General features: G+C 41.3%; 2 protein-coding genes across 5 annotated transcripts in view; one reads left to right on the top strand and one right to left on the bottom strand.

Moving 5' to 3' along the window:
* Positions 1-23,385, bottom strand: RBM18 (RNA binding motif protein 18). Of its 2 annotated transcripts, none has more exons than XM_082615045.1 (6): positions 23,294-23,385; positions 20,493-20,621; positions 12,973-13,146; positions 9,470-9,556; positions 7,681-7,766; positions 1-3,856 (listed from the first exon to the last, which is right to left on the bottom strand). In XM_082615045.1, exons 2-6 carry the CDS (start codon positions 20,523-20,525, stop codon positions 3,697-3,699), a joined length of 540 nt encoding a protein of 179 aa, XP_082471171.1. In that variant the 5' UTR covers positions 20,526-20,621; positions 23,294-23,385; the 3' UTR covers positions 1-3,696. The 2 variants fall into 2 exon arrangements, with proteins under 2 accessions (XP_082471171.1, XP_082471170.1); XM_082615044.1 differs by having other exon boundaries at positions 12,973-13,099.
* The window catches only part of MRRF (mitochondrial ribosome recycling factor), a gene marked incomplete at its 5' end in the record, with an annotated part of 54,930 nt that continues 50,499 nt past the window's right edge, over positions 23,324-27,754 (top strand). For 2 of the 3 annotated variants that reach the window (XM_082615011.1, XM_082615010.1), the window contains one exon: positions 23,324-23,514. In XM_082615011.1, the coding sequence (XP_082471137.1) occupies positions 23,324-23,514 (191 nt within the window). Of the gene's footprint in view, positions 23,515-25,788; positions 25,915-27,754 lie in introns of those variants that run through there. The other variant, XM_082615012.1, reaches the window with a different exon arrangement.

Here is a 27,754-nt window from a genome sequence, read left to right as displayed (position 1 = left end):
TTTTTCATCAACAAATATTTATTAAGCCTCTATACATACCTAGCATTGTTTTCAATGTTGGGGACAGGGCAGTGAATAGAATCCTGCTCCCATAGAACTTACATTCTAACGGAAAAAAAAGAAAAAGAAAAAGAGAGAAAATGAGTTTGTATATGATGTTGGGCAGTGGTAAGGGCTATTTAGAAAATAAAGAAGGGGAAAAGGATTAGGAAGTGACAGGGCTGTGATTTTAGAAAGGGAGGTCAAGTAGCCTCTTGGACATTGACCTTTGAATGGAGACTTGAACAAATGAGGGAGTGTGGGCTCTGTGAGCAGCCAATGCCAAGGCCTCGTGGTAGGAGCTCCCTATATTCAAAGAATAGCAAGGCCAGTGTGGCTGGAGCACAGTGAACAAAAGGGATAAATATGCTGTAGGGTCAGGCAGGTTGTCAGCGACAGGTCATTTAGGGCCTTCGGATTTAGGTCTTTGGATTTTATTCTAGGTGTGATGGAAAGCCCTTGAGAAGGGAATGGCACACTCAGATTTGGAAAGGATAGCTTTGGCTACTGTGGAGGCAGGGAGATAATTAGGAAGGTACTGCAACAGCCCAGGCAAGAGATGACAATGGTTTGAACAAAAATGGTAGCACTGAAACGTGGTGAAAGTGCTTGGATTCAAGATTTTTTGTTTTTTCAAGATGTATTTTGAAAGTAGACTTGGCAGGATTTGTTGGAGGACTGGGTAGGAGGAGCAGAAGAGGAAAAGCGAAATCAAGGAAAAATATGATGGAATCAAATCATATTTCAGGAACATAATGATTACATAAAGGAAATATTTAACATTAACTTGTAAGGTAAGAATTAATCCTATTCTTTTATATAGTAGTATTAAAAAAACACAGATGTACTTGGTGATTTAGAAATTAACCGTACATACCTTAATAGACAAGGGACAGCTCTAGAATATATGGTTTTAAAAACTTTGGCTGTTGATTTTTGATATGCTTTGAAGAATCTTTCCTCATGTGATTCTTTTCCCTAATACTGAGATGCCAATTATAGAAAATCAACAGGGTAGGGTTATAGTTTGCATTTGATAAAATAGGAGCTGAGATTAAGAAGATATTTCCCTCACTTCTTCACTCTTGTACAAATCAAAATTGTGACTTAATTTTAGCAAAACAGTAAACCAATAAATAATTTTAAAGTACAGGTAACTTCATAACAGTTGACCAAGTTAACAGTTACATTTTACAAGCCTTTCATCAAACCGCTTTCAGCATATTTATGACACACACATTTATTCTTTTGAAACCCCTACTTTGAAAGAGGGCCTAAGCACATTATCACACTTCAGGGGACTTCCATTAACAACTTCTTTTCAAATAGATTTATAGTGAGAACAGCTAGTCTCTTTTCTCATCTCTAACAGAAGTAGGCAGGCAGAAAAGGGGGACAGAACTGCCTCTGAGGTCTGAGAAGGCACTTAGAAACAGCACCCCGCCTGGACACACTGGCCCACGTCCTGAGGGGAAACAAGCCTCCCCGAGGGCCTTGGTCTTCACCGCAGGAGGTGGACGAGAGAAGACACAACCGCAGACACTGTCTTGCATTTATTCACACAGAGGAATAAGAATCGGTACAAATAACAAACATTGCTTTAAATACAAATAAATAGCTCTGGTTTCTAAAGGAAACAACTCTAGATAATTCAATGTTAAGTATTTTCTAAGTTCCTATTAAAAATAGAAGACATTTTGCATTAAATAAGTCCTACTCCACCATAACTCTCTGAGGACTTAAGGATAAAATGGTGAATTGTATGCTCTCAGAAGTCACCAGAAAAATGGGAGATAATGCTCCTACCTCCCTGACCTATCCCCCAAATGGAAAGAGAATTACTTGCATCTTAGACTGAGCTCATAAACGCAGGAAGTATTTAACATTTAAAGATATCTGAAAAGTTTTACCTTGGGAAAGGTGATAAGAATTTCTCTGAACCAGTTCTGTGAATTCTGAAGCCTCACTATGCTGCAGTTTTGGTTCAAGTGTCTTAAATTCATTTATGCTCATAGGAAGACTTAAGTTCCTATAATGAAGGCTTCCTCTTGCTAGGAAAAATGACGGTAAACGGTCTGTACTCACTAAGAGTGGCACGTTGGGTAACAAAATGATTTACCTGGTAAAGAAGCAATGGTGCTGCCCAGTGAAACAGTCTGTCAACCTTGCACCCAAATGACCAACCAACACTGCTGACAGAAACACACTCCCAAATCTGTTGATTTCTTTTTCTTTCTCTATTGTTATATTTAAAATGTTCACAGAGGCAAAAAATATCTGGGGAGAAGGAGGTTCTAAAAATGAAGAATCATTCTAAAGTCATGCAGTCTTTCAAGCCTTTAAAAACCACATAAAACATGAGGTCATTACAATCTCAGTGCCAGAGCAGTGCCTGCTCCATTGACTTTCTGTGTCCACTGCATGTCCCCACCTCACCCCACATAAGAGAATTTGATTTCTTCTACTCAGACCTCTACACAATTATTCATAAATAATATGTTTGTTAGAGATCAATATAGCAATGTTTGAGTTTTCAAAGAAATTTTGCTTTTCTATTTAGATTGACCATGATACAATTCCAAATAGAACACCCTCATGCTATTAAAAACAATCTCATGCAATAAATGCAGTTTTAAAAGTCCCATATTAATAATGACGTTTGGTATTATAGAGGCAGGATTATTTAGATTCTTAAAAAATGATCCCAGTAGAAAAACTGGATTTCCAAACAGAACTTCCGTTGTGGTATAAAATGCTAAATTTCGGGGCTTCCCTGGTGGCGCAGTGGTTGAGAGTCCACCTGCCGATGCAGGGGACATGGGTTCATGCCCCAGTCTGGGAGGATCCCACATGCCACAGAGCGGCTGGGCCCGTGAGCCATGGCCGCTGAGCCTGCGCGTCGGGAGCCTGTGCTCCGCAGTGGGAGGGGCCACAACAGTGAGAGGCCCGCGTACCGCAAAAAAAAAAAAAAAAAAAAAAAAAAAAGCTAAATTTCGTTTTACAGTTTTGTCAATGCAAACAATTTTTTAAGATATACACCATGTTTTCCTAGTTGGGATTTTGAAACAATAAGCATAATTCTTAAACAAATTACCACAACATTTGCTCAAAGAAACAGCTCTTTTTGCCAAGAACCTTTTCTTTTAGTCCAGTTGGAGGGATTTCCATAGAGAATTCTGGAACAGCAGTTCTGAACATGATTCAAATATCTCTCACTTCCCTCCCTGTCTTTTACTTCTTCTTTATGTTGTAAAGACACTTGAGTACAGAAAAATGTTTTGTTTGTTTTTTTTTAAGACGGATATTAATAACTTAAGTTTCCTGATTTAAATAGTAACATTTTTTATGCTTGCCTTTCTCTCTGGCACACTATATAATGTTTCTGGAGTTACAAATCCAAACAAACCAGCCAACTAGAGCATCCCAGTGTTCAAATCACAGTTTTGGATACAATCCTATTTATTCTGGATGATGCTCAATTCCACACATACTTCAGGGAAGAAACATCCATAAGAACATCCAAAGACGTTATGTTACCAAATTCTAACACGTGACTGTGCTCTGTCGGATAGGACCATTCACAGCTACAAGCACAAAGGCAGAGGATTTCAGGTGTGGAGACCAATTTGCTTTTGCTGTTATGGTAATTCATAACCATCATCTTCGAGATTTCCAAGCTGTTCTAGAATAAGGAGTAGTCCTTTTTTTATCTGGTGGCTTGAAGTAGGAATAAACAGGTGCTGCTGGATACTCTGCATCAGGGTTTTCTGCCATCATTTTCAGCTTTGCTTCAATGGCTTTTATCTTTGCAGTGACACTGGAAAAAGGACAGCAGAGGATCAGAGTGGGTATATTCAGAGAATACCTGTGTCTTTCATCTTCTTTGTGCCTCTTAAGCATATCAGAGTAGCAACAAGATACTCAAACACAAACATGCAAGCATTTCATAGAAAACACATATCAAGGGCTTCCCTGGTGGCGTGGTGGTTGAGAGTCCGCCTGCTGATGCAGGGGACACGGGTTCGTGCCCTGGTCTGGGAGGATCCCACATGCCGTGGAGCGGCTGGGCCCGTGAGCCACGGCCGCTGAGCCTGCGCGTCCGGAGCCTGTGCTCCGCAACGGGAGAGGCCACAACAGTGAGAGGCCCGCGTACCGCAAAAAAAAAAAAAAAAAAAAAAAAAAAAAGAAAACACATATAAAAACAATTAATGTTCTCATTTTAGGAAAGAGATCAAGTCTGGTCCATCTATTAAGTTTTTTCTGTAAGACACTGTTAGAAGTACTTTGCATATTGCTACATTTAAACCTCAGACACCAACACTGATCAGCACCTTAGTGTCTGTAGATAGTAGGCACTCAAAAATAATTTGTGTAGGAATTCAAAGCAGAGTCTGGAAGAGATGTGTACACTCATGTTCATGGTAGCATTGTTTTTTTCATGGTAGCATTATTCACAATAAACTGTGGAAGCAACCCAAGTGTCCATCGAAGTATGAATGGATAAGCAAAATATGGTATATACATATGCTACAATGCGGATGAACCTGGAGGACATTACGCTAAGTTAAACAAACGTTAAAAAGTTAAATACTGTATGATTCCATTTACATGAGGTACTTAAATGAGTAGTCAAAATCACAGAGACACAAAGTGGAATGGTGGTTGCCAGGCACTTGGGGGAGGTGGGAATGGGGAGTTAATGTTTAATGGGTGTAGAGCTTCAGTTTTACAAGAGGAAAAGAATTATGGAGACAGATGGTGGTGCTGGTTGTAAATTATGAATGTATTTAATACCATTGAACTGTACACTTAAAAATGGTTAAGATGGTAAATGCTATATTATGCATATTTTACCACAATTAGAAAAAATGGAAGAAATGATTCATGTACGTTATATTCTTCACTTTGCAGATAAAGAAAACAAGGCATAGAAAGGTTAACTTAGCTAGTGAGTGGCAGAGTTGAGATTTGAATACAACTGGACTCCAGAGCCATACTATGAGTTATTATACTGTACCACCTTCTGAATCACTAAATAATAATGGGAAAAAAATCCTGGAACTCCTAAAAAGTCCCTGTTTACTGACAAATGTGTGTTTAGGCTATCATTTAGAGTGCTTACAATGAGCCAGGCAGTGGTCCAGCATTTTACTTATATTGTTTCTAATCCTTGCAACAATATTGCAAGGGTTTTGATCCACATTTTACAGATAAATAAATGCACAGAGGTGGGGATTCACCCAAGGTTCACACAGCTAAGAAACTGTGGAGCCAGGATTCAAGTCCAGTTTATCATCAAAGCCCTTGCTTTTTCCTCTCCATTAGGTTGGGAGCTGAGTAGCCATGTATTAGAGAGAAGGGGTGAGGAGACACTGCAGAAGTTGTGAGGAATTCCCTTCTGATCAAGGTCACTGCTATCCCTGGACCAGAATGCAAAGCACTTAGGCAGAGTATTTTTTGGCCCACGACTCCCTTTATTTTCCATTCTGATGCTGTCAATGGTCTACAGTCCAGGACAGAAACTTGGGAGGGAATGTGCACATGGCCTTTTAGAGATCCTCAAAAGGCATACATCTGCACATACTCATGACTTTACGTCGGCAACGTAAAATTAAAAAACTAAGTTGCAATAAAAAAGAACCCTGAGGGCCTCCCTGGTGGCGCAGTGGTTGAGAGTCCGCCTGCCGATGCAGGGGATACGGGTTCGTGCCCCGGTCTGGGAGGATCCCATATGCCGCGGAGCGGCTGGGCCCGTGAGCCATGGCCGCTGGGCCTGCGCATCCGGAGCCTGTGCTCCGCAACGGGAGAGGCCACAACAGTGAGAGGCCCGCATACCGCAAAAAAAAAAAAAAGAACCCTGAGGTCTCACTGAGATGCATTCCAGCACCTTTTTCCATTAATGGAAAATTAACAGCCAACCATTCATTCTGTATGAGTCATGGGGAAAACAACCTTCTCTAATTAGGCATAGATGTTAATCGAAAGATGTAAACTGAGGTTCTCTGGATTAAAAAATAAATGGAAAACACCAGGCTAGATTATCTAGTAAAAAGAGCAAACAGTGAAAATAAGAAACTAAAGACATGTTCACTGTACCACGGAGATCACCAAGCATAGATGCAGTCGTCCCTTCCTAACAGGAGTTAGATTTATGAAAACCTCCATGAAACCAATCTGTGATCAAGGAGGTTTAATCTCATGGGGAAAATAGGATAGCCAAAGTAAGTTCCCAATGAATCTACAGAAGTCATTGGTTAGGGGGAAAAAAAATTGGGAGTATAAAATAAAGCAGCACGAAATTAAGAAATATCAATGATATTAGACAAATTAGTAACTATAAAATTAATTTTAATTTACCAATTTTATCCCTCCTGAAAACATTTCAGGATCACCTTCCCCTGCAGTTTAATGAGATGCTTGTACATCTGTTTTGTTTGGTGCAAATATACAGGAAAGTTTTTTTTTTTTTTCCTGTCTGGCCCTCTGTCCGAATAGGCATCATTTTCCTGACTTTATGACATTGTTGATTTTTTTTCATTTTTATTGGGGTATAATTGATTTACAATATTGTGTTACTTTCAGGTGTACAGCAAAGTGAATCTGTTATACAAATATATATATATATATATCCACTCTTTTTTAGATTCTTTCCCCATATAGACATGTTGATCTCTGATCCTTATGGAACACTGATGATCTTTCACATATCTTCTTCCCCTCCCCTGGAACAGGCTTTAGAACAGTAGTCCTGCATTTACAGCCTGGAGTTTCTTTAAAGCAGTAATTAAAAGACTGAATTTTTAAGTCCAGTAAACCTGTCTTTGAATCTGGACTCTGCTATCTGCTACCTGCGTGATCTTGGCCAAGATATTTTACCTCTCTAAACTTCAGTTTCCTCATTTGTAAAATGAGTACAACTGTACTTTTACCAGAATTTTTATAATTCAGTGACATACGGCATGTAAAGTGTTTAGCACAGAGCCTGCTTCACAGTGAGCTCAATAACTCCTGGCTTTTGTTATTGTTAACATTTCTCCCTAGGCTACGATGCAAAGTAAACCCCTCTACTTCTGCTCACCCATCTACTTAACTTCCGCTTTCTCTACTCAACCCTCAATTCCTTCTGTTTTGAATTAACTCCAAGGAAGGAAATGATAATTTGTACTTACTAGAACCAAAACTGTTATATTTGCTGAAATGGTAGATAAAATTAAAGTGCTACAAACCCAAATTGTGTATAAAGGAACTCATAGTTGGGGAGGAATTCGTGTATAATGACAAATGCTGAAGATAATCAAGGCCTTATTAAAATGCCTGTTCTTATGGCAAGAACTGAATCTACTTTACCTTTGTATTCCCAGTGCCAAGTATAATGGCAGGTACATGGTAAGTACACCCAGCCTCTTTTGAGTGTATGAATTCTGTAAATGGCTGGTACACACTCTTAGGGGTACGGGAGGAGGTGAAATGTATATATTCTGGAGACTAACTGAACACACTTCTCAGCGTGTCAAAAGTTAGTAGATTCCACTCTAAATTAAGAGTCCGAAGGTTTACTAGAACGGGAATGAAGCTTAGAATGAAGAGATGGCTCAAGCTCTTGCATACCTGCTTGCGTCTTCTTAGAGTACACTTTCTTACCTTAGGTTAGACTGGGTGGGCTCAGTGCTTGAGGATGGCTCAAGACTAATTGGAAGGACCTTATCATTCTTGTTATGATCGTATCTCTGCAAGTAAGAAAAAGGCAAATTACCTCACCTGGGCAGAAACCAGCCCTCTACTGCAGTGCATGTGCTCAGAAATCCTAATCCCATCGGTGTATCGTTAGATTATTTTTCGACAATCTTAGGACTGCTCTATGTTTAGAATTAATGTAGACGTCCAGACAGGTTTGGCCTAAAAGTTATAAACTGAGAAATTTAGAAGAGGCTTCCCATCTAGCCATTAGTCCTCCTTATTTGGTAGGGAAAGAATTTCAGCCTTTAGATTTGCAGATGATACAGACACACAGCAGGATTGCCCTCTCACATTCTTACTCTGTCATACATCACCTCTTACAATATTTATTTTGCTTTATTCCAAGCACTTTACAATTTTGCTAGATTTTTGCAAAGTACCAACCATAACATTCAACTCTTAACAGATCTAAGTGGAGAAGAAAAGTAGTAACAGCTTTCAGCCACTGATATAGAAACCATTCTCCAGGAAGAGTAGTTTATTTGATGTCAGGTAATTATATACTTCTTTTAAAAGGTAAATACAATATTAAAGAGCAATCAGGAGCCTCTGGTCGAAAAGACGTGTAGGAGAAGAGAACTGCAGGGCACAGAGATTCTCAAATGAAAGACAGAACGAAGGATGATTTATTTCTCTTGCGTGTCTTTTCAATGAGATGCAGAATGAGAAAATGACAGCCAGTCTGGCAAATGAGACTTGATTTTCTTTTGAGTAAAAAAGCATTTGGTAATTCTCTTTGCTGTGTCTATTTTTAAGGCAATGGGTCCTAGAAATTGAGAAGGCTCTGTGATTACCTGGAATACTCATAAAGATCCAAAGGGTCTGAGCTCTGTTTTTCAGCTTGGACACTGAACTCATATGTCTTATTTCTGTGACTCTTTACTGGGAAGCTTGTTGGGTACAGTCTCTGATCAAAACTCATGCTCATTTAGCTAAAGACTGAGGCTCCAAATCCAGTTGTCACAAATCTTTTTGCAGGCAGGTCTGTAAAGACCACACTGCAGGAGGAAAAGAATCAACTTTGGGGATTACTCCAGTGCACATACTTCACCTGTGCTGGCTGTAACAGAAGACTCTTTTTTTTTTTTTTTTTTTTTTTAAAGTGGTTGTAGCTTTTCCAGTGCATTTTCCCAAAAGAACAACTAGGAGATGAACACGGCAGTTCACCACTGCTTGGGCCTTGGAGTCAATACAGACACTGCAAAGTCCCACAAATAACTCTTAAAATCTCTGGAGTAAGGAAATGTCAGTGCTTTAAGCACTCTTACAAACTACCCATTTCGCAAGCATTTAGAATAAACAATTTAAACTCTCCAAAGAACTGAGAGGCTGGGAAGAGTCTAAAAATGCCTAAAGCAACTAATTTTAAAAATAAATACATTTTTTCCTCCAAAGAACAACCCCCACCAAAAAAATGATAGAGGTCTGAGTATACATATCAGTCATATGGAAGAATCAATCAAAAACAGAATCTGTGGGTATGCGGAGAGAAACGACGAAGGAACTTAATCCCTCCTGAGATGTTTCTCAAAAGAAAAATCTGGCAACACACATGGTAAATACAAGTAGGAGACCAGAGTATGACTGTTCCAGATGTGCAGAGGCTTGGATGCAAATGGGCAAGTGGACAACTGTCTTTCGGAAGATTCATTTAGGATGAGCTGATGCTGTCTTTCTAGCCTGTTAGACTTACCTTCACTTGCGCGTGTGCCCATCGCACCACCAGCTTCTTAGACAGAGCCAGCTTGCCATTGAGACACTGGATGGCTTGTTCTGCTTCCTGTTCAGGAAAGGGATTAATGTTAGTCAAAGATTCAAATGCCTCACCAGCTTTGATGGCTGAATTTCTAACTGTTTTGTTAAACAAGGGGCAAAGGGTTTACAAGAAAAAAAAAAGGCAGAATAGTAAAAAGGGTATGAGTTTTTGCAATCTCAGTCAAACAAAAATTCAAATCCTGGCTCTGCCACTTACTGGCAGCGTAATATTTAGCAGGTCAGTTAATCTCTCTGGATATTATCTTTTTCACCTGTAAAATATGGACATTGCTTGTTCCTCAGTGGTTGTGAGGAGTCAAAGACCACATGTAGAGCATGGAGCATATGGTAAGCACTCAACCAACGGCAGCTTATTAGCTGACCATTGTGTTGCCTATTGGGTGATACTTTTCTACATACTTCTGTTAGTTAGAGTAGCACCTACTATGTCAAGAAACTGTACTCCCCCAGCGACTCTGAAACTATATCCTGGACTAGGGCTTATACTCCCTGAATCCAAAGTGAGAAACAGTAATGGCTTCAAAGGATATGGGAATGAAGGAAACCAGGCCGGAAAAAGCAGGAGTGAGTCAAAGAGACTACGAGCAAGGTACCTCTGTGGGCTAATCTCTGCACCTGGTTTTCAGAGCCACAACTTCCCTGACCCTTTCCCCATCAGATATAGGAGCAACGAGGTTGAAAGGAATTCCTGAGGCTGGGTAATAGGCACTCTAGGACATTCCCAGGAAGCCTGGCTGTACTTTTCCATCCTGCCAAGCCTTCTCTGCTCCATTTGTATCCATGAGGCATTCGGCCAAGTGTAACCCACGTTTACTGGGAGTGAAGAAGCCCTTAAGGAACAGGAAGAGGAACAAGGAGAGTCTGAGGCTCAGTGTAGGACATTCCAGTCTGGTTTTCCCAGTGACTCTCTTATTCCTCTGGATCCTGCCGGCATGACATTCAACAAATACCTGAGTACCTACTATGCGTCAAGTGTTCACCACTGGCATCCTTGCCTCACTATGGCATGCAAAGTTAGGACAGATGAGACATTTTATTCTTTTTTTTTTTTTTTTTTTTTTTGTGGTACGCGGGCCTCTCACTGTTGTGGCCTCTGCTGCTGCGGAGCACAGGCTGTGGACGCACAGGCTCAGTGGCCATGGCTCACGGGCTCAGGCGCTCTGTGGCATGTGGGATCTTCCCGGACCGGGGCGCGAACCCATGTCCCCTGCATCGGCAGGTGGACTCTCAACCACTGCGCCACCAGGGAAGCCCGAGACATTTTATTCTTAAGTTTCACTCAGTGAATTAGAGTTTACGTGACACTCTCCATTAATTCTGTAGCATCAACAGTCCTAAGATGCCAGCAGGTGATAAATGTTTTAAAAAATAATTTCCCGTCTCTGTAACTTGTTTCAAAATTCATGTATCCAACAATATTATTAAATGCCAAATGTGTTTTCATATAAACCCTCACCTGTTCTCTCAACTTCCTAAAAGGTAAGGAGGGTGTGTGTTTTTAATCCCCATTTTTAGATGAAAACTGAGGTCAAAATAAGTTAAAGAGACTTGCCCAAAGTTAATAAATAAAAGAGTCAGAAATAACAGGCTTTGTGACTTCGAGTTTAGTGTCTTTAAACCGGCACCTGTCCTCAACATGACCACTGATTTTAGCTGTCTGTAAGAATCCTCAATGTGGAAAGAATAATCCTCAATTAGGAAAGAATAAAGTATTTAAAAATGCTAACTATATAGAGCACATTTTCAGTTCCCTCAAAACAAACCTTGAACAATTAGAACAATAATGAATCACTTACTGCCTATCACATTTGCAAAAATTAGGGGAAATTTAAAAAAAAAAATCCCCAGCACCGGTAAGGACAAATGACACTCTCAGTTTCAGAACATACTGACACATCACTTCTTGACGGCAATTTGGCAGTCATATTACAAAAAAAAATTGTGGCCTATGTGACACCACTCCATTTCCATGAATATAGTAAATATGTACATAGAGCTAAAGAGATGTTCACTGCACTGCTGACACATGTGGAGATTAGTTAAGTAAATTCCCATATGTTCACAGAATAAAATATTATGCCGTCATCAAAGATGACACTGGTTAGTTCTTTTTTTTTTTTTTTTTTTTTTTTTGCGGTACATGGGCCTCTCACTGCTGTGGCCTCTCCCGTTGCAGAGCACAGGCTCCAGACGCGCAGGCTCAGTGGCCATGGCTCACGGGCCCAGCCGCTCTGCGGCATGTGGGATCTTCCCGGACTGGGGCACGAACCCGTGTCCCCTGCATTGGCAGGCGGACTCTCAACCACTGCGCCACCAGGGAAGCCCCACTGGTTAGTTCTTAAACTGAGGTCTAAATAATAAAATGTATTATAGATACAGATATCAGTGAATTTTTACATATATCTACAGCTACACCAGTGAAACCACAATATGATACAGAATGTTATCTTGATGTGTATTAGATGACAGAAAAAATTTTAATTTTCTTTCAGTGGTAAATAGGATATGATTCTGTTTCTGTGTTATAAGCTGCACATGTTTTTTTTTTTTAAATTGTGTACATGTGTTTGTGTGCGTGTGTGTGTGTATGTGTGTATGAATGTGAAGAAAGAAGAAGGGACTACAAAGATATACAACTAAATATTAAAAACTGATTATTTCTGGGTTTTAGGCTAATAAATGAAATTACTTATCTATATTTTCATCTGTAAGAAACAGGTATCACTTTTACAGTAAGAAAAACATCCAAATACAATTATTATTAATAAAACAATAACTAGGCAATGTTCTCACACATAACTAATAAAGTTATAGAGCTATAAGCACTGTCCCCATATTTAATAACATTCAAATTCAATTCCTTTATCAATGCATGTCCCCTCCAAGGACTAAATTTTAATACGGATCCATGGATACATCATGGTTGAAGCTGGAGGTTCTCTTTCTCTGTATAAATTCAAATTTGTCCACATTTATTCTGAGACATTGAGAAGAAGGATACATTTTTAAGAAATAAAAATAAAAGAGTTTGTGGGCGGCTCACCACAGACAGGGAGGGCTTCTGCACCACGGGACAAAACTACTGAAAGAAAAGGAGGCTTTGTTGGCCAGCCACTAAAGGAACAAACAAAAGAGAACAGGGAGGGGCATGTCCATGTGCTTAATGTGGGCATCCCAAAGCATCTGGACAGAAAAGTAGGTCAGCTGCCTGAGACTGCCAGCCTGGGGAGGGTAGACCTTGAAAGCTGTTCACTAATTCAGTTGTTTACCGAGGATCTCCTTTAGGACTCAGAGCACAGCACACAGAGATGAATCAGACATGGCTCCTGCCCACAAGGAACCACTATTCTAGTAGTCAAGAGGGATGCACAGATAATTATGAGAGTATAAGTACTGGGAAAGGGGGAGAAGTTCAATTACCTGCTTAGTTTCAAAGTTAACGAAACAGTACCCTCGAGGCTGTCCCTCCAAAGCACCTGACTTGTGGAAGAGGAAGTCGAACTGCTTCACCGTGCCAAACTTCTGCAGGAGCTTGAGAAGGTGGTATCTATGGAGAAAGAACAGCCCCTGAGACACTCTGGGAATTTGGTCAGCCTGCGAGATAAAAGCAGGAGATAATTTACCCCAGTGATAAAATCTCACATCACTGCCCCCTGCCTTCCTCCAAACTGCCGTGTTAGTTTATTTGGCAAACAGAGTTGTTTGCCTCTATTTGGAATGGGAAGTAGAATTGTCATGGCTATGTGTCTGTCCAACACAAAAATACCAAACAAAAAAACCACACCTAACAAACAGCTGTCTGGCCCACAAGCACCATTTGTTTTTCTTTTGGAGAACAGCTCAAAAATAGTGTCGATTTATTTATTTTCAATTTCTTGGCAATGAAATAGTATTTGTGAATAACTACAACTCCATCAGAAACACACACCCACACTCCAAATGCAAAAGCCAACCCTACCTCAAAAATAAACAAAGTAACACATATACATTCACACAAACAAAAAAACAATCCTGGAAGACTTCCCCATTAGCTTTCACAGTTAATCATTAGCCCCAAATTGCACTTGAGACAAATTCTGCCAAAAGCCAAACCACAGCTAGTGGCACTTCCATAAGTGCTTGAGAGTTTCCATCCCTGATGTGACCGAATGACAGGACCACGTGGAACCGCAACGTGACGGAGGCTGGTCTCACACAGGCAGGGGAACCTGGCCGGTCCTATAAATCACCCCACTGCAGGTAACTATCCAACCTCAGTTGCTTCAATACGATTTATGCTCTGGAGTGTGGCTGAATAAAGAATCTAGCTGGGGCTTCCCTGGTGGCGCAGTGGTTGAGAATCTGCCTGCTAATGCAGGGGACACGGGTTCGAGCCCTGGTCTGGGAGGATCCCACATGCCGCGGAACAACTAGGCCCGTGAGCCACGACTACTGAGCCTGCGCGTCTGGAGCCTGTGCTCCGCAACAAGAGGCCGTGATAGTGAGAGGCCCACGCACCGCGATGAAGAGTGGCCCCCGCTTGCCACAACTAGAGAAAGCCCTCACACAGAAATGAAGACGCAACACAGCAAAAATAAATAAATTAATTAATAAAAACTCCTACCCCCAACATCTTCTTAAAAAAAAAAAAAAAAAAAGAATCTAGCTGGCCAAGGAAGGCATTTACTCCCGACAGGAGGTTTATCCCAAGCTCTAGCTTGCCACTCTGCCCCTCACCCTCTTCTTGGATTCCTTTCTCTAAAACTTACTTGGTTTCTATAGAGCTTTTAAGTTATTCAAACAGATGTGGCCTTAACAGGTTGCTGTGGCCAATCTCAATTCCGACTTCCTGTCATCTGATGTAAGGGTGAGACAAACCAACAGCTCTCCCGTTTCCTTTTCCTTTGGCCTTCCTCCTGGCATCCTCCACGCTATTCAAATGGAGTCAAGGCTTTCTCTAAACAATGCTGTCCCTGTGATACTAAAAAGGTATCAGCCCACATGCTAAATCTGTTATTACTGGGAATTCTACCCCACAGGGAGTCAGTAAAGCTGTCTTTACAGCCACATTTATATTCACATTGTTTTCTAGGAGAAAACTCATCAAGATTTTATTCTTGAGTAAGAATCTCCTTTGGGAGGCAGAAAGATATGAAATGGATCATAAGCTACACTAAATTTGAGACTAATGCACATCAACAAGCAAGCCCATTATCCTGGATCAGGTCCTGACACAGTGGAGCAAGGAAGACATAACACAGGTCTTATACTGGGGCAGGGTGCAAGGATCCCAAGGCATACAGTGGATATTAATCTGGTCTTTAGATCTGTTTTGAAAGAAAAAACAACCATAACCCTCTAGTTTCCAAACTCTCAAATCCTATCACGATACCTCAACTGCTGGTGAGAATGAATGAGGTGATTCTTCAGGGGAAAGGGAGACACCTAAAGTACAAATTTCTGGTTTTACTTGGTTTTCTGAATATGCTTACAGCAAGGGTGGGTCTCTCAAGTGCACAGATGGGCTAGAAGAATCTCTCTCAGGGTCTTTAATTCACAGCTGCATCTTCCACTTACTATACCCATTCAAACCTCAACACTGCACCAGTTGCCATAAATGGTGGGTCATATCTGTTTTTAAAAAAACAACCTAAGGGCTACTGTGGGCCGGTCATCTTTTCATTAACTCCATTCTGCTTAATAGCAGGAAGGTAAGGCGATCGGCATTTCCTAGGAAATGAATTTTAATTTACTCAGGGAAAAAAAAAAAAAAAACTCCGACAGATTATTCTTTGAAAAGCTAACAAATGCGTTCTGCCCGAGAAGTGCGACCTTAAGATTCCAGGAACATCTGCTTAGGTCCGTGTCTTTCAACTTCTCCAGGATTTCTTTCCTTGTTTGATAATTTCTTGAAATTATCGGAACACCGAAACAAAAGGAATGAAATGTTTACTATTTTGCTTCCTGGAGATGGAGACTGCAAGCTCTGATAGTGAAAAAAGCCTGAAGAATCTTGCTTTCACATCTGCAAGCACTTTCATCTGCTGCTGAAGTATGGGAGAGCTCGCTACTCATCAGAGCCTTGCTTCACTTAATGAAATGTGGGCCCTGCAGCCTTCGGGAGCCGGAGAATTAGTACACCAGTCCCATACATATTTCTGCAACATAATTAGTGTTTTCTGTAATGGGTCTTTAAAATGGCCTTCCTGCCTAATGGCACAGAGGGAATTAGTCTATATGAATTAGATTAGGTTAAGACAGACACCTACAAACGTGTCAAGTGTTGTAGTATCAGGTACTTGGACTATCCAAATGAATACAACTGAGTCTCTGTCTTCAAAGACCTGACATTCTGGTTCGAGGAGAAAGAGACGTAATCAAACAATTTTAAAAGCGTGAAGCTTGCACACAGAGGTATGTATGTGAGGACACAGATGAAGAGGAGCAACTAGGCAGGGAAGGTGGCAGTTAGTGAATACCCTGTGTAAAGACATAAAGACTGACCCAACGGCAGACAGTGGGGGCTCTTAGACAGTAAGAGAAGAGGCTGAAAGGCAGGCAGGCGACAGGTTGGGAGAGATGTCGTGTGCGGGAGGGAATTTCAACGTGATGCAGTAGGCACTGGGAAGCCAATGAAATGACATTTAAGATTCGTTTTAATGCACAATTTGTTTCGGAGACAATTTGTTTCATAAACGTACAGAAATTATTATGTGGTGGGTCTTTATGTTCTATGCCTGATATGTTTATAAATGGTCTTACTTTGTTTCAAATTTTAAAAAGCAAATAGTAAAGGCTGTTTTATGCAAACCAAAGCATGAGAAGCAGCACACGTCATGGAGGAAAAACAAGGAGTGGGCTGAGAGAGAAGCGGGCGTGTCTTCAGGGGGAAACACTCTGTTCTTACATGCTCATGCATTTATAATCCCTTGAGTTTAGCTCTGAAAGTCTACATTAGAAGGACATTCCCACCCAGGTGGCTCTCCATTGCTTTTAAGTTTACTTAATAACGCCAGGCCTGACCTCCTCCTCTCCACAAACTATGCCTCTTTCCAGCTATTCCGCTGGCCCGTGTGGACATGATTCTTTTCCATTTCTCAGGCAAGAAACGTCAGGATCATCTTTAGCTCTCCGCTCCTCTTAAGTCACCTTCTTTATCTCGCTGACTCCACCCAGTGGCCTCCAAGCTCACTGTCTCTCTCTAGGTGATATTAATGGCAGGTCCGCAGCTAATCTTCATCTTCAGTCTTTGCCTCTCCTATTCATCCTAAATACTGATGTCTGATTTGCCTACTAAAACATCACTTTCATGACGTTGGTCTCCCGCCAAACACCCACGAGTCTCTTCTACGTGAAATTCAAACTTGTCTGAATAAATTTTATAGATCCTGTCTTAATCTGATAGCATTCTCTCTCTCCAACTACTATTTTCATTATCGTTTAGTATTCAACCTCCCCTTTAGTCAAAAAGGTCTTCCCGATATTCGACTCATCCGTAACAATACTCCTTATTCCTACTTATATTCCTTTATTTATGATTCACCCTCCATCCAGAATGTTCTTTCTTTTAGAATTTCTACTGGCTTTGTCCTCTCTCATGCTTCTCCTTATGCATAACGCAGTGGCTATTAATTTGGCTTTCTATACAGCACATTTAATATTTAAAAAAGAAAGCAGTATTAACCCTCTCAGAAGAAACCATGGTATGGAAAATAGATGTCTAAAGACATTAATTTGTTCAGCTCTTCTATTGAAGGCACTAGTAATGATATTTAAAGTTGTTGTTTTTACTCTTACAGTTAGACTGGGTCGCATAACATTTAAAGGAAGTCCTTACAATGAAAAATTTAGAATAGAATACTTTAGGTTATGACTGTCCAGTTACAGGGGTTGTTAGAATATTTGTGCAAAGAGCCCTCTATTAGGTGCCAGGAACTTAGTGCTATCATTAACTACCTAAGTGAACTGAGTCAACTCCCTCTACCTTTCTTTACTTATAAAGTAGGGAAATGTTGTCTGTTCTACCTGCCTCACAAGACTGTTGCAAGCTTAAATAAGAGGAACTAATGAAATATTAGAGCTAAGAGACATTTCCAGAGCATTTAGTTGAACAGTCTCACTTTATAGGTAAGAATTATGAGATACAACATAGTTGAGAGGAATCCAAATATAGTGGAAAGAACATAGGCTTGGAATCTGCTACCTCCATAAATAAGAGTATGTCATCATTCCCTTAAATCCAGATCTCTAAGATCTATTTAGTCATACAGATATTCCTGGCATGTAACATGGTCCTAAAATGGTCAGTATTGCAACTACAAAGTGAACAGAGTACCAGGGTGCTAGACAGTCGGTCAGCAATGCGTATTCTGTTGAGAAGAGGCTGATGGACATCCTACTATAACTTGAACACAACTCAGATTAGTAACAGGCACACACGCACATAAGATGAATAGAATTATTATAAAATAAACTTTGAAAAACTGAGTGGAAAAGGTTTTTTTCTTTAAAAAACTTTTGTCAAGAGTCATTAGAACTTTAGAGGTTTGGATTCAAATAATATTTTCTGAGATTGGACTATAAGCTGGGTACCACATGTTCACACAAGTTTCATCATGCAGCCCTCCAATGTTTGGGAATGACTGTATTTTAATCATTAGTCTAGGGGCTTCCCTGGTGGCGCAGTGGTTGAGAGTCCGCCTGCCGACGCAGGGGACGTGGGTTCGTGCCCCGGTCCGGGAAGATCCCACATGCCGTGGAGCGGCTGGGCCCGTGAGCCATGGCTGCTGAGCCTGAGCGTCCAGAGCCTGTGCTCCGCAACGGGAGAGGCCACAACAGTGAGAGGCCCGCGTACCGCAAAAAAAAAAAAAAAAAAAAAAATTAGTCTAGGTCCATCGTTACCTACATCTTGAAAGGAACAGGATCTAGAAGTTTATGTATTTCAAAAACTTGGAAGAAAATCACATATTTCTACAAGATGAGACCTACCTTACTATAATGTTAGGTTTCTTTGCTGTAATTAAGTAAATTAAATGAAGTAACACTATGCATTTCATGCTAACCATAAGCTACAATTGGTAGTTATGTCATTAAGAAGGTATTTAATAAATCAGTTTGTTTATCGAGAAAATATTTTAAGACAAGGAATCCATAGATGAAATACAGTAGAAATGATCTCTGGTAATACAGAGGCGGGAAGTCACAGGTGGAGCCAGCCAGGCCCTGATCTGTAGTCTAGTACTGGATGTCCACCTTTGTCCTGGTATGAGAAGAGCAGAGATACCAGTGGGAGAGTTTTTGATTCAATGTTCCTGTTAATGCTCTAACTAAAGAAAACATTCACATACTCCCACTTATGACATAAACTGAGGTGGCAGATGCCCATTTGAACCTTCCTGTCAAGCAGCAGGATACAATTATAACAAGAGTATCATTACAGGGAACCGCAGCTGAAACAATGAACATTGTTTCCACACTCCAGATTTCCATTCAGACAAGAAGAGGTGGGAATGGAAACCACTCTTGGAAGCATCCTCTCACAGCCTGGGTTTTAGATGATGGAAACAGCTTCTCTGTTTAATTCCCTCATTAACTGAGAGCTCGGGCAGGTTCACACATTCATCCTCAAAGCCGTAAGCCATAAAGAGAGCCGAAATAAATGCACAGTCTATATTTAAGGGCCCTCGTGACCAAGGTAACATAATTAGGGGGCAACACACCTTAAATACCATCATAATTTCTAGAAGGACCCAACAGTGTCTACACTTAGCCAATTTGAGCCTGAGCAGGTTTAAGCAACTGAACATTCTGTCATGATCCTGATATGTTAGTTTACATCTCTTTCCTCTCTCAGAATCCCAACTCCGTTATACACCTCCTCTCACCCCAGACTCCAACAAGCAGATTCCCTTGTTTCCTCTCTCCTTGCTTTTAACACTATTCCACAGGGAGTAACTTCTAGGACTGAGGCTGTAACCCATGCTTGCTTTAAGTGTTGACCCCAAACGGCTCAATCCACTCACGCTTGGCTATCCTGCCACCAACCACCACCTGCCCCTACCAAACGACTGGGGGAAGGAAAAACCTCTCAATTCTCTCTGCTAAGAAATTTCACTCCACTAAGGAAAGAGTGGGGAGTCAAGACAATTCAATGAGCTTTGTCACCATGGACAAGGCACTTCTATCTCTTGGGCTTCAGTTTCCTCTGCTGTAGGATAAAACAGCTGGAATATATCAGAGTCTTTCAAGGGTGCTCCACGAGTCCTATAAGTGATTGCCAAAGAAAGGGTGACTGCGGCCCAAAGGCACTGGGTACATCTTGTCCTCCCTTTAATCAGAGCAACTCTGAGCTTTTATTTTATACCTAGGTTCTGTACTTTAATAAGACAAGGCTCCTCAGATTTAGAAACTTTGAAAACTGCCTAGCATGGCACTTGGCACAGAGTAGGCACTCAAATCATTTAATGAATGAATGAAAACCAAAGTGACTGGGGTATCTCTAAGATTCCTTCTGACTTTCCTTGGTTCCATGGCTGCTTAACATGAATTAGAGACAAGTGGTACCTCTCTGCCTTTTTGTGAAAATACTGATACTTCTTCTGCTTGTTCCTTCATTTTGGGGAACGAAAGTATGCCCATGGCTGGTTTTAGGAAATAATTTCCTAGTCACTGGGTACAAGGATTCGAAAGAGTTGAAAATTAGGAGAACACCTTAGGCAAGCAGGAAAAACAAGTAATATGTGGTTTAAAGGGTATCCAAGTCCGTGTCTATGCAGTAGAAGAGTCCAAATGTAAGAAAAATGACAAGATGACAGGCTAAAACAACATATTCCCTTCAAAGATAATTAAAACGTAAATAAAAGGGCCAAAATATAGCCTATATCCCTTGAAAATTCTTCTGAACATCCTCACCACAAGCACCCCAATTTTGTAGGTAATGAATTAAAATATATTAGACTCACTCTGTGATTTTGGGGTCCAGGTTGCCAATCCATAACCGGTGCCCTTCCTGTAGGGAACCCTCTGAAAGGATGGATGCATTCTCCAGGGGAAGAGTTTTGGTTTCTGCTTCCATCAATCTCTACGAAATACTAAAGGAAATGTGAACATTCAGACAGGAAAGGAGCAACATGTTGTGAACATGAGACTTCAAATTCAATTCAACAAACATTTATTCAAGGAGGGCATGCCCTGGGCAGTCCTTCAAAGGCTTCAGTTATTCCACAAACAGGGCCCCAGCACCAGTTCCCTTGGGACAGCTCCTCCAGCAGCCAGAGAGCAAAAGCTTCCATTTAAGGTGAAAGGGGTGTGGTTCTGTGTGTAGAAACTAGTGTTTCTCTTCTGAAGCCAGAGGCTGACTGGGCAGGAGGCCAAAGTCTCTACTACTACATGGTACTCCAATTCAACAACCGCCACCCAAAGTAAGCCTTGGAAACCACCAGAAAGTGAGTCCTAATGACACTTAAGGGTATGGGTGGGGAAGAACAATAATAAGTAATCAATTAGCTATTATCATGTCTAATATTTTGGGAGACACTGGGAAGAAGAGACTAACTTGCTCCGTAGTTATTCCAGTTCCATTATTTACTAGTTCTGTAACGGTGGGCAAGTTACTTAACCACTCTGTGTCTCAGTTTCCTCATTTGTAAAATGGGGATAATAAAGAGCTATGCAGATTCACTGAGTTAATACACCAAAAACATGAAGAACAATAAATGCATGGCACCTAAGAAGCATTCAATTAATGTTAGCTTAAACTATTACCGACTTAGGTCCTGAAATGTTTCATCTCACAGCCACAAAAGGAGGATGAGGGTTACGATGCAGACAGTAACGTAAAGACCAAAAACCTTGCGGTCAGAAGGCCTGGTTTCAAATTTTGGCATTTCCATTGGAAGTCACTTCACTCTTAGCTTCAGTCTCCTCACCTCTACATAATAAACCTTGCCCTGCTTATAACTCAGAGTTGCTGAGAAGACCAAAAATGACACAACAGATGTAAAATAAAGCTTTAATGTATGATGTGGTAGAGGAAGAAAAATAAAAGGGCTGGGAAGATGGCAGGCTGTGACAGACTTTAGAACTCTCTGCTAGAGAAAACATGTTCTGTAAAACCAGAAGTGCCTCCGAGATCAGTGTTGCAGGAACTGTGTCTTAGTAACAACAGCTGACATACTGAACACTGCCATTACCTCTTATTCAACTCAGCACAGCTTATACAGGCTAGCACACAGCAGCCCCTAAGGTAATTGTTTGTTAAATGTGTTTATCTACCTCCACACATGAGGGTATTTTTCTTCCTCTCTCATTCACATGTTCAATCTGTTCCATAATGTGAGACAAGCAACTAATAACTGCTAAGCCCTGGGCAATGTGCTGAAAATAGAGAGATGAACAAGCCATAGCTCTTGCTCCTACTTCCTGGGAGAAAGGTAAAACAGGCATAAAAAGAATCCCAGGTGTGGAAACTGGAGAGGAGAAATACTTTGTCCTTCCCTTCTACTTACAGATCATTCATTCAAAAAATTTTTATAGAACCTCTATTTTCCAGGCAGTGTGTAGGTACTGGGGACAGAGCAGTGAACAAGCAAGGTCTCTGACCTCTGGATGCTTATACTTGGAAGAGGGGCAGGACAAGACAAAAGCAAAATAAATAATCAAGATGTAATTTGTGATAAGTGCTGCAAACACAGTTAAGCAAGGGGATTTGACAAAGTCTAGGGATGGGCTACTTTAGAATTAGTGGAAAGGGAAGACCTATAGGAGATGACATTTGAGGTGAGACTTGAATGATAAAATCTTCTGATACTCATGCCAACAGGAAATAGTATCACACGAGGGAGCCATTTTTAGTGGGAAGAGTGCAGGATATGGGGCCAAAAGAGAGGCACTCAAATCCTGGCTTTTGCACCCAGTTATTTTGTGACTTTAGAAAGTCATGATTGCCCCTTAAGTGTCCCCTCCTCAGAAAAGCTTTCCCTAATAGAGCACAGCATCCTGTTAGTCTCTATGACAGCTACCTTTTTCTTTACACATAATACCAGCTCAATGTATCACATACTATTTTATCTTCTGTTTCCCTCACTAGAATGTAAGTTACTGGAGGGCAGGGCCTTACCCATTTTGATGATTCTATTCCCCGCACTTAGTACACTGCCTAGCTCCTGGTTGGTACTCAGTATTTACTGAATGAATGAATGAAACAAGCCACTTCCCCACTCGGAGCCTCAGTTTCTTCCTCCTTTCTACAAAGGGCATAATTATCCCTATCTCAAGGGTTATTATGAGGCTTAAATATGACAATACACGTGACAGCTCGGCACAGCACTTCTTGAGGAACGGTAAAGTGTGGTAAGTGATTAAGATGCCATATGACAATCAAAATCCTTTGGGTTCGCAATGGCGACAACCTCTTATAGTCACAGAATTCACAAAACGCTCCCGCCCACACCCCCTCCCCCGCTGAGCTACAACGACCCTGGAAGCCACGAACAGTCATTTGGGGAAACTGAGGAGCAGAGAAGCAGGCGCTTGTTCCTAAAAGCTAAGGGTAACGGTGGGGTCAAGCCTGGAATCCCGGCTTTCCGATCCCTGGCCGCGAATTCCCAGATGCGATGGGTCATTACTCGGATTGTTATTTCCGGGCCAGGAGCGGGACAATCCGGGGCGAGGCCTGAAAAGCCGTCTCTCTAGGGCAGCCTCCTCTGGGAGTCCCTCGCGGGGCCGGCGCTAAAATGCAGAGGCGCGTCGCGGCCGGACTCACCTCGTCACCTCGGCGTAGTCCCCTCGGCTCATGCCCCCAAAGCAAGCCCCGACTCCGCGGTCAGACAGCCCTCTAGACGCGTCCACCTCAGCGCCGCCAGCTGCCAGGCCGCCCGTGACGCACTACGCCTGCGCCGCCGCCCCGCCCCGTGACGTCAAGACGCCGCGACGCCGCCGTCGCTGCGGTCGTGCGAGTCTTCCTAGTAGACTGGGCGCTAGCTGGTGAGTGGCCTCGGCACGGCCTCGAGGCGCGCGCGGGGCTCGGGTGCCAGAGATCTCTACTCGAGGACCTCTGGGGGACTGAACACCCGGACGCGTTCCATTCGTTCCGGCTTGACCTTTACGGCTGGGGGCGGGGCTCATCTCATCAGCTAGGAACTTCCAGGATGGGAGGCGGGGCTTACTAAATAGGGGCAGCTACTTAGTAGCTTGCCACCTGGCTGGAGCATTTAATTTTCATAACAATCTTTTAGGGGTAGGTTTTTTTTTTTAATAGAATTAAGTCCAGACCCTTTATTTATTTGGCCGCGTGGCATGTGGGATCTTAGTTCCCCAAGCAAGTATCGAACCCACGCCCCTTACTCCCAGGGGAGTAGGTATATTTAATCCCCCATGCTGGAGAAAGGGAAGCTCAGAGAAATAACTTCATCAGGGTCACGTGGCTAGTGAGTGATGGCGCCCAAATTCCAAAGCCTCAACTTTTAACCATTACTCTGTGCGGCTCAGTGGCAAAACAGTTGTCATTTGAATAGCCCTTCTATATTTATAAAGTGCTTTTGCAGCTCTTATCTTATTCGATCGTCCTGATAACCCTGATAAATATTATTGTCATCTACAGCTGAAATTGAGGCCCAGAGATTTTGACCTATCGAAGGTCACATACCTAGGAAGTGCTGGAATCAGCACTCTTTCCCAGGTCTTCTCTAAGCTTGATGCCTTTTTCCTGTCACCCCACTCTCTCGCATTCTCAGAATCTTGGAGAGCTTTATAGTTAGAAAGAAGGAAAACCTAGTCTGACCCTTCGTTTTGTAGTTGAGGAAAGAAAACCTAGGTAGAAAAAATGACTTGATACAAGTCTCAGGTCATCAGCAGAGCTTATACAAATGCTTTTTGAATACAGGGTAGTTATCAATCTAAAAAGGATGGCTGGCAGGGAGTGATGAGATAGGAATATTGGAATCCAGCCCTCCTAGCTCTTAGGCAAAAGCTCTTTCTCCACTTGTTAAAGTGTCTCATCCTTCCTTTGGCTGTGCCAGGGACATGATCCTGCATAGAGTCAGATACTATAAATGCCTTCACATGGCACTGGATTTAGAGAACATGCCCTATTATCTGTAAGTGAAAAATCTGGCAAACCAAGAGTTAATGGAAGCAGTGGGAAGTAGAGCCTAGGACCTACTGTCTGAGGCTTAGATTTCAGTTTTGGTGCCAGCATTGTGACCTCGAGGAAGGACTTAATCTTTTTAGACTTTCGCTCATGGATTCTTCATATTTATTCAGTGTCTCCTATGTTCAGGACTGTGGTAGGGACTGGGGATGCAGCCGTGAACAAGACAACCATAGATTAGTCCTTGTACTGCTTATAGTCCTATGGAGGGAATTAGACAATGGTCAAATAACTACACAAATACTAACTGGTATTGTTAAAGTAAGTGCTATGAAAAAGTACAGGGTGCTATGAAAGTGGGCTATAGGACATTTGACCTATTGAGCTAGAGGAGATAGCCAAGGAAGGCATCCTCTGATGCTTAAGCTGAAATCTGAAAGAAAAGTGTGAGGTAGTTCATTAAAGAGGTGAGGAAAGATCATTCCAAGTAGATTCAACAGTATTTTTGAAGACCCTGGAGCAGGAAGAGTATTCAAGGAAATGAAAGATCAATTTGCTTATTTGTAAAATGTGGGTGATTATCGCAACCCTGGTTACTGTGAGAACCAGGTAACACATGAAAGTATTTTATAAACAGCAAGGGCCTGCGTGTGTGCACACCCACATTTATAAAAGTCTACATATCATAAGCTAATATACAGCTGGATTGGTAGGGGTTGCTGGGACAGTGGATAAACTAGGACTTTGTGTTCCTCATCTATTTCGTTACAAAATTAAAGTGCACCTTCTATGAAAAAACAGGAAAATTCAAGTTTTGAGAACCTCGACTTTGGATAAAGAATATGTGCTTCAAGTGGTTTTAAAAAATATTTCAACAGTTGGAAAAATAATGCCAGTAATTATACTGCCTTATGTACACAATCTAGGATAGTGTTTAAGAGCACAGACTCTGGAACAGAAGTGCCTGAAATAAAATCTTGGGCGAATTATTTATCTTGTGCCTCTGTTTCTTTATCCGTAAGATGAGTATAATAATAAGTAGGTTATCGTGAAGCTCAAATGAATTAATATATGCAATATATCACTTAGAATTGTTTCTGGCACATAGTTATCACTATATGATTATAAGCTATTGTTTCATTATTATTGTTATAATTACCTTTTTAAAGGCTCATTAATATCACCATGAGAAAGATGCAGTGGAAACTGTAGCTCAGAGAGGCTGATGATCTCCCTAAGGTCACACAGCTAGTAAATGGGCAAACTGAGATTCCAGTTCAAGACCGCATCCAAAGGTCAGATATTTCCTGCTGCATATTTTTTTTCTGAGTGTAGGTTAATTTTGTTGTATAATACTTGGGCTCCCATAATGGTTCCTTTCCTCGACCTTACTTCTCTGCTGAACTGAGTGTTAATATGCATGTTCTTAAGGTAAAGGGTCCAAGGGATTGCCTTTATTGACCTTCCACTTTGAAGTTTCCTGACTTCTGTGCAATTAAAATCTACGCCTTAAGCATTTCAGCAGTGTGGTTTATTTATAGAGTCGTCTTCCGGTTCACGTGTACCGGGTCTGCTTTTGGGTGAGTTTTCTGTCAAAGGTTGTTTATTTCTAACCCATTTTGATTTCCTGTTGCTTTGTGGATTGGTATTATGACCTGCAACAGGAACACCAGGAAACCTGTCTTAGTGAAACAGCCAGATTGAGACCCTGTAGATTAAAAAAAAACACACTATATTATACAGCCATATTTGGATATAAGTGTGGGTTAGCCATTGGCTGTATTAGGCAAAAAACTAGATATAGAAACCTCACTTAGAGGCACATTTCTGTGAACAGTTTTGCTGCTACAGGGCAGAACTATTAACTCCATGCCCTTGGTCAGTGACAGTCTCTTTGAGCCTCAGCCTCTACATCTATAAAAAGGAGATTATTATACTCTCTTTGTGGCATTTTTGAGCGGATTAAATGAATAATATGGGTAAAGCAGGCAGCCCATTAATAGTAGGTATTAATAATGTAAAAGGGGAGAAATTTTTTATTTTTTTATCTAGCTCTGTCTTTACTGACGTCCACGCACTGATCACTGACATTTAGCATCTCTTGCTATTAAAAATTCCATCAGGAGAAGTTATTTGCCTTTGTGCAACTCATTTGCTTTTCTTTAAAAAATAGTGATAGTGATAGCCAGCTTTTATTAAACAGGTACTATATTCCCGGCACTCTACTAGGTTTTTAATATGCATTCACTATCTCATTTTACTTTAAGAACGGGATTTTTGTTCTCATTTTGCAAATGGGGAACGTGATGCCCAGTAAGTGGAATGAATTGCCCAAAGTTGAAATTTATATCTAGATGTGACTGACTCTAGGCTTCCTTGTACTTTAGTAATGACCTGTGCGATTTCTTTGTTGTGTCTGACCCTGGCACGGAAGTCTTTGGAAGGAAAGGTGACAGCTGTCAATAGGTACCCTTTTGGGAAACTCCTGCTGTCTGCTAGAGACTGTGCCAAGCGTTTTACTGACATTAACCTATTTATTCTTCCCAAACCTAGGGAATAACTATAATTATCTCTGTTTTACAGTTGAGGAAATCAAGGTGCGGAGAGGCTCAGGGGCATTTAGTCAGTGGTGGAGGTGGGATTGGATTCCAGGCCTTCTGGCTGCAAACCCCATGCTCTTATTCCGTCTGTTACACTGCATCAAAATTTTAGGATGAGATTTTTAATTTTTTTAATGAAGTGTGGGGCTGTTTCTCAGAGACGGTATCTTCCAGGTATTTGATGCTAAGCGTGCTTAATTTTTAGCTGAGTAATAATAGCCAGGTTTCTGGCAGAAGCTATTAATACTACATTTGCCAGTAAGCTAGAACTGTGTTCTATCCCAGAGGTAGCTGTAGGCTCTAGCATCTTTTCCATGGTCAGAGCCCTCAGAAGTATAATGTGTAACTTGTGTTAACACCAAAGGAGGGTGGCATCTCCCAGAGCTTTAGTTCTATAACATGGAAGACCTCAAACCTCAGCCATGCTTCAGACTCACAGTAAAGTGCATTCTAATTGGTAATCGGTGCATAAGGAACCAAAGAAAATTTTAATTCAATGCTGTTGTGTGAATTTTCCAGTCATTTTATGCCTGTT

The sequence above is a fragment of the Mesoplodon mirus genome (genome assembly GCF_964341445.2).
Source record: "Mesoplodon mirus genome assembly, chromosome: 1".
Taxonomy (NCBI): domain Eukaryota; kingdom Metazoa; phylum Chordata; class Mammalia; order Artiodactyla; family Ziphiidae; genus Mesoplodon; species Mesoplodon mirus.
The sequence above is the reverse complement of the archived record's forward strand: the minus strand, read 5'-3'. Positions and strand labels throughout refer to the sequence as shown.